This window comes from Lygodium microphyllum, chromosome 19, assembly GCF_053477565.2.
Source record: "Lygodium microphyllum isolate KBCC chromosome 19, Lygodium_microphyllum_v1.1.10, whole genome shotgun sequence".
NCBI classification, from domain to species: domain Eukaryota; kingdom Viridiplantae; phylum Streptophyta; class Polypodiopsida; order Schizaeales; family Lygodiaceae; genus Lygodium; species Lygodium microphyllum.
In genome coordinates, this window is record NC_141153.1 from 7,264,091 (window position 1) to 7,270,704 (window position 6,614).

Genomic DNA, 6,614 nt, shown 5'->3' on the forward strand with positions numbered 1-6,614 from the left:
TGAGCACATGATTGGATGTTCATAGATTCTGTGATGCATTCTTTGGATACAATCAAGTGCATGTCCACCTAAATACCAGATACAAAACCACCTTTACCATTGAATTGGGGGTCTTTGCATACATAGTCATGCCCTTGAGTGTGACTAATGCATAGCCACCTTCTAGCACTTGATATGTAGAATATTCATGGACATGTTGAGAAAATGGCTTGAACTATGCATGGATGACCTCCATGTCAATTCTAGTTGGAAAAAACACTTAGAGAAATTGGGATTGGTATTTGAACAATGTATATAGTACCAACTTTCTCTTAATTCGTTGAAATGCAAGTTTTGTGTAAAATATAAACTCATCTTGGGTCATATGGTATCCAAGAATGATGTTGTGATTGGTATAACTAATAGTGAGACCCATATACATATAGGCTTCTCATCATTTGGGACTAGAGCGAGGAATGCCAAGCTATCTATGAAGTTCCCAAAAAGGCTTTCACCACTGCAACTATCTTGTGAGCCCCAAATTGGACTATCATGTTCAATGCGACCATAGATGCATCTAAAGCTACCATCCAAGTGGTGTTGTGCCAAACTAGGAAATACAACATGGACTTCTAATTGAGAAGTTGCCAATAAAGAGCTTACTAATTCTAAAATGGACTAGTCAACCATGGAATGAGAGGAATTAGGAATGGTATATGTAGCTAAAAAGTTTAATTGTTACTTGCTTGCCACCCCACTCACCTTCTTTTTAAACCATAAAGGACTACCTTCCTTAGTAAATAAACCATACGCTACAATATGCACTACTAGGTGGCTTCTATTACAAGTAAAGTTTGATTTCAATGTGATTGTATGCAAGAAAAAACAACATTATATGGCTGATCATATATCTTAGATAAAAAGGGCAAAAAAATGATTGGAATTGACTTCACTTCAATAATTCAACTTTGGTCTTTGCCTAAAATTTCATAGTATCGTTAATGCTAGCTATCAAAATACCCATAAATTGATTTGTCTAAGCATGAAATATTAACTATTTGCAAACATTTAGAGAAGTCCACTTATGTTTGAACATTACAATAAAGGGAAAAAACAATATTTTAACATTAAGTAGAGGAGAACTAGTAGTAATATTATAAGCCTTGAAAAGAAAAAGCTAAAAGCAAGTTTCTTATGGCTTAGAATAGCCATAAACTAATTGTGTGCAGCAATAGGATATTCACAACTATATTATGCACTATTAGCCCATGACTATTGCAAATTAGGTTTTCTCTCTTCTCCCACTCCAAATCATATTAGCTTCCAAAAACACTTGGTGGATTGATCCAGACCAAGTCTAACTACTATCCACATTACACAAAGAGTGAACTTGGGGCTCATCCAAAGCATAAAGAACCGAGAAAGACTATTGTCCACAATAGCGAACAACAGTTAACCTCAATTTGGACCAATTACAACCATCCACAAGTCCATCTAACTAATTATAATTAGCCAATAACTCTACACTAGAAATTTGTGAGCTTTGATTTGTGTGACAGAATTTGCATGGCCACATAAAACCTTGCAACTGGGCAATAACTTGCACAAACAATGCCAATGTTTAGAACCTGATTTGCTTGATCACAAATGATGTCAAATGAGAGAGAAGTATATAGAAATGCAAACACAATGGCAAAGGGGGGATTAGGATTGCATGGAAATTACATGTAGGTGGTGCAGTATGATGTGCCTACGCAACCGCTCTCCATCTTGGCTCGCCTTATATTGGCATTCAAGTGGAGATCAGGTTGTTGGGGACATCAAAGAGTAAAGAATGCTGCACTCGCAACGTTCCTATTTTGCTCGCATGCGGGAAGCCATAGCTTGGAAAGGGCCATGTTGCGAATGTTCGTGTGAGGTTTCGAGTGGAGACACCACAATCATTGCCCCGCCACATGGCACAGGCCCCAGGGGGAATTTGGAAACAGCTCGTTGACGTGTCATCATGCTTGGAGCAGATAGGCTAGGGACCTTGGATCGTTCCTTTTCTAGTGGAGACTTCTCCCGCCAGACGGGTAGATGGATGGATGGATGGGTGCCTAATAAGGAAGAAGTAGCGCTTTCTATTGGGAGTTTCATAACCCGACTGCGCACCTGCAGGCAGCAGAAGAACCTATCCCAGGCCCAGCGCCTGCATGCGTGCTTGTGTGAGCAGCGGCTCGACACGAATGGAGTTCTGGGCAACTACCTTGTGCCTGTGCTGGTGGAATGCGGGAGCCTCCTCGATGCTCATCACGTGTTTGATCGGCTGCCTCATCCAAATCAGCACTCCTGGACCTCCCTCATTTCAGGCTACATCGATTACGGAGATGTGGACCGTGCATTCTGTCTGTACAATGACATGCAGCGGTTCCCCATACGACCGAATAGCTACACCTTTGTCGCTCTCCTCAAAGCTTCTGCCAGGCTCAAAGATGCAGAACGGGGCCAGAAACTGCATTCACACGTCGCTGCTTATGCACTGGATACTGATCTGTATATTGGCAACACTTTGGTTGACATGTACTGCAAATTTGGCTCAATTGCAGAAGCGCAGGACGTTTTCCACAAGCTTTCCATCCGAGATGGGGTCTCCTGGAATGCTCTGATCACCGGTTACGTTGAATGTGGACTGGGAGAAAAAGCTCTCAGTTGTCTTGACCATATGCTAATGGACGGTGTGCTTCCATCTGATGTCACATTTATTTGCAGCTTAAAAGCTTGTGGCATTCTAAGGACCTTAGACAGAGGCAGGCTGCTAGTTGCACAGATTGCGAGAATGGGACTGGAAAGGGATGTTTTCATTTGTAGCTCCATAGTTGATATGTATGCCAAATGTGGATCCCTTGCAGATGCACAGGAAGTGTTTGACCAGCTCCCAGTACAGAATGTAGTTTCGTGGACTGCATTGCTTGCAGGATATGTTGAATGTGGTTTTGCTAAGGAATCACTGGACCGGTTAAAGCAAATGCAGCTGCGGGGTGTGTTTCCAGATGCTTTCGCATATGCTTGTGGTTTGAAAGCTTGTGCCATCTCAAGCCTCTTAGAAACAGGGCAAAGATTACATACTGAGATCACTAAAGTAGGTGTAGAGATGGAGCAATACATAGGCAACACGCTGGTGGATATGTATGCCAAATGTGGCTCAGTTGTGGAATCACAAAAAGTTTTCGACTGCCTACCTGTTCAAGATGTTGTTGCATGGGATGCATTGATTTCTGGCTATGCAGAACATGGCCTTGCTGATGATGTGCTTAAGTGTTTTGAAAAAATGCAAGCAACTGATCTAACCCTGGACACCATCACATTTGTACGTTGCCTGAAAGCGTGTGGCACTATAGGAGCTTTAGAAACAGGCAGGGGAATTCATGCTAAGATTAGGAAGTCAGAACTAGAAAGAGACCCATTTATTGCTAACACATTGATAGACATGTATGGGAAATGTGGCTCTCTTAGTGAAGGACGCGAAGTGTTCAACAATCTCCAAAGTCAAGATGTTATTTCATGGAATGCACTGATAAAGGCTTATGGTGAGAACCATGCGCCTGAAATGGCTATACAAAGTTTTAAGAACATGCAAGAACAGGGGGTCAAGCCAGATGATATTACTTTCACATGTCTTCTGGTTGCCTGCAGTCATGCAAGCCTAGTCCTTGAGGGGCAAGACTATTTCAAACTGATGAACGAGAAATATGAAATAAATCCTACTTCAGATCACTATGCTTGTATGGTTGATCTTCTTGCTCGAGCAGGACATGTTGGTGAGGCAGGAAAATTTGCAGAAGCAATGCAGTGTTTTTCATGTAAGGAAGTTTTAAATGTTCTTCTTACTGCCGCTAAAAACTATGGTGATATGAATTGGGGGTTGAGATGCTTTCAGCACCTTGTTCAAGTAAATCAAGAAGATGCATCTGCATATTTGCTGATGGAAGACATTTACGCTGATATTGGCAAATGGAGTGATGCAAAGAGGGTGGATGATATGAGGATATATTCTTTGGCCAAAAAAAGGCCTGGAAGTGCATCAATTGAGGTGGAAAAGGAAGTGCACGAGTTTCTTGTGGGGGAACATAGCAAGGTAATGTCAGGACTGTTAGAAGCCTTGTCGTCTTGCCTCAAGGATGACAGTTATATACCTTACATAGATTTAATCTTAAAGTGCAAGTCTGATGATACAGGTATAACACCATAGATTTGTAATATAGACCTCAGGCCCAAAAGTAGCAGAATGGCAATGATTTGTGCAAAAACACTTTGAGTGTTGGTAGATCTGTGAAATTTCAGTTTCTCAAACACTTATGTAAATCCCAGGATCAATGTTAAAAAGTGATGAGCTGTTCAACTAAAACAATTTAGCCTGCAGGCTGGATGTAATTTGTCCAGTCACTGGAGCAGGGATGCTTCGGCCAATGGGCAGACTTGAGTGTGTTACAGCAGCCTTGTTATGGTTGTATAGTCAGAGTATCATTGGTAGAACAACTGTGCCCACTTTGGTGCGCTACCCCCTGAAAGTTGAGGAGGGTGCCTTGTAATGGAGGAAAATTTAGACCTTAAGCCTTGTAAATAATCCATGCTACCTAGTCTTAGGAAAGAACTATAAATAGTGCCCAATGTGCTATTGTAGGGGTCTTTTGTCGTTTTGATCAATCAAACTTGGTGAGCTAGTTCCATTGCTGGTTTCTTGTCCATTTTTCATAGGTTAATACAGTTTAGGCTATGGCTTCCAAGCCAATTTTTTGTAGCTAGATAGACTAGGTTTCCTTCTTTATATTGATATCAGAGTTGTAGTATAGATCCAACCGTGTTGTCATTTTCAAGCTTTAAATATGGTGGCAGTGGTTAGGACAGGTAACTGGAGTTACATTCTTGGTTACGGTGACTACTTTGGCTAAGGCAGACTTGTACAGTTAACTGTAGTTAAATCTGAGACCATTTCAAGTAGATCTTGGTAAAAATGGTGGTCTCCCTTCATTTTAGGAGGTCGGGATCAACTTTCCAAACAAACTTAGAGGTGCTTGGATGAAATGGGACTCACAGAGGTTGGTGGAGAGTAAAAAGTCCTACTTTTTGGAGGTAGGGTTTCATCTTTTACTTCCTCATCCTTCTCAGACTTCTATACAAGCTTCCAAGGATGCTTGGAGCTTCTAATCTCTCTTCTATGATCATTTCACACAATTAAACCCTTCTAGCTTGAAAGCTTGCTTCTCAAGGAGTTCATAGAACACCATATTGGTTGCATTTGTAGCCCAAGAATCATGCACGCCTTCAAGAGAGCTTTGATGTAGGTGCTCATAACCTTCAAATTGTATAGTATCTATGAGATTTGCACCAATGAACGTTAAGCACACAACCCTAAGCTGCGTTGAAGATAGCTTGCTAGAAGAATGGCGCACTGCTCATATTTCACAGCTTCTTAGAATGCTCAGCTGAAATATTAGAGGGTAAATTTGTGATTTAAGGGTAGAGAATGATGTTGCTCCACCAAGGTAAGAGCGGTGGCCATTGTGTCAACATTTACTTTTCCCCACAACTTTGATTCGCAAAGTATAGCCTTAGTCAGCCCATAGTGATTTGCCATTGCCAACAAATGTTGAGTCTATGCCAAAAAATTAGATTGCAAGTATCTCGAATTTGTGTAGTAGCAAAAGAAAAGCAATCATACGTAAAGTATGCTTCAGTTGTGAAGACATTGAGGCTATGATTGATCTAAGTCTTGATATTGTTGATGTTCCTCACATTGAAGTGCTAGATGAGCTGAAGAGTGGTGGAGCGAGGAAGCAACATAAAGGACTTCAAAATCTCTAAGAAAATCAGACCCTTAGATATCTATAACTGATGAAAAAGGTCAAGATGGTAAATTGCAATTCTTAATGCGGAGATAAAAGGCAAAGGCTTGTTGAGCAGTGAAAAGAGTGAAATTAAAAAGTACACTAGACATTCTCAAAAAATTAGGAAAGGCTCTAGCACAATCAATCTATTGCATTATCCTCAAAACTTGATATACAAATTTGGTGAAGGCATAGTAATCAACGAGTAGACAAAGACAAGGACATCAGCACACTGGGATAACACAAATTCTAGCAAGCATAAGGGACAACATCAAGCCTAATTGGGAATCCTGATGCTTTGTAAGAGCCCGTGATTTGGATACAACCATTAAGTTGGAAAAATGGCTACGCAAACAAGATGTGCCCATTCTAGTTGTTTTGGTTATGAATAAAGATAAAGGAATACATGAAGACAAGACTGGTAGACTTCTGGCCACAGTCGATGAATCTTTTACTTTAGAAATCAGTGAATGTTTATGATAAGGCTTTCAATAGAGCAAGCTATCAAACTTACAAGCTTGCTAGGACTAGCGATATAGGTGATTGTCTCCTTACAAAAATTAATAGTGATAAGTTATCTGTGTTGAACTAAAAGGAACTATTGTTTTATGACTGTGGAGATCAAGTAATATAGTCTTTCTATCTCCAACTATGATTGCCTTCCATAAACAAGGGCTTACAAGAGAGCGAGGGCTATTTCATGTTATACTCATTTGCTTTTTTCTTAGGATTCCTTTTGCTTTTTTATCATGATTCAACCTTTTGCTC

The 6,614-nt window shown here is 40.6% G+C and overlaps 1 protein-coding gene across 1 annotated transcript; it reads left to right on the plus strand.

The window, feature by feature from the left end:
* The first annotated feature begins 1,984 nt into the window (after nucleotides 1-1,984).
* LOC148019532 (pentatricopeptide repeat-containing protein At2g33680-like) lies at nucleotides 1,985-4,210 on the plus strand. Its single transcript, XM_087700797.1, has one exon. It carries the CDS (start codon nucleotides 1,985-1,987, stop codon nucleotides 4,208-4,210), a length of 2,226 nt encoding a protein of 741 aa, XP_087556923.1.
* The last annotated feature ends 2,404 nt before the right edge of the window (nucleotides 4,211-6,614 follow it).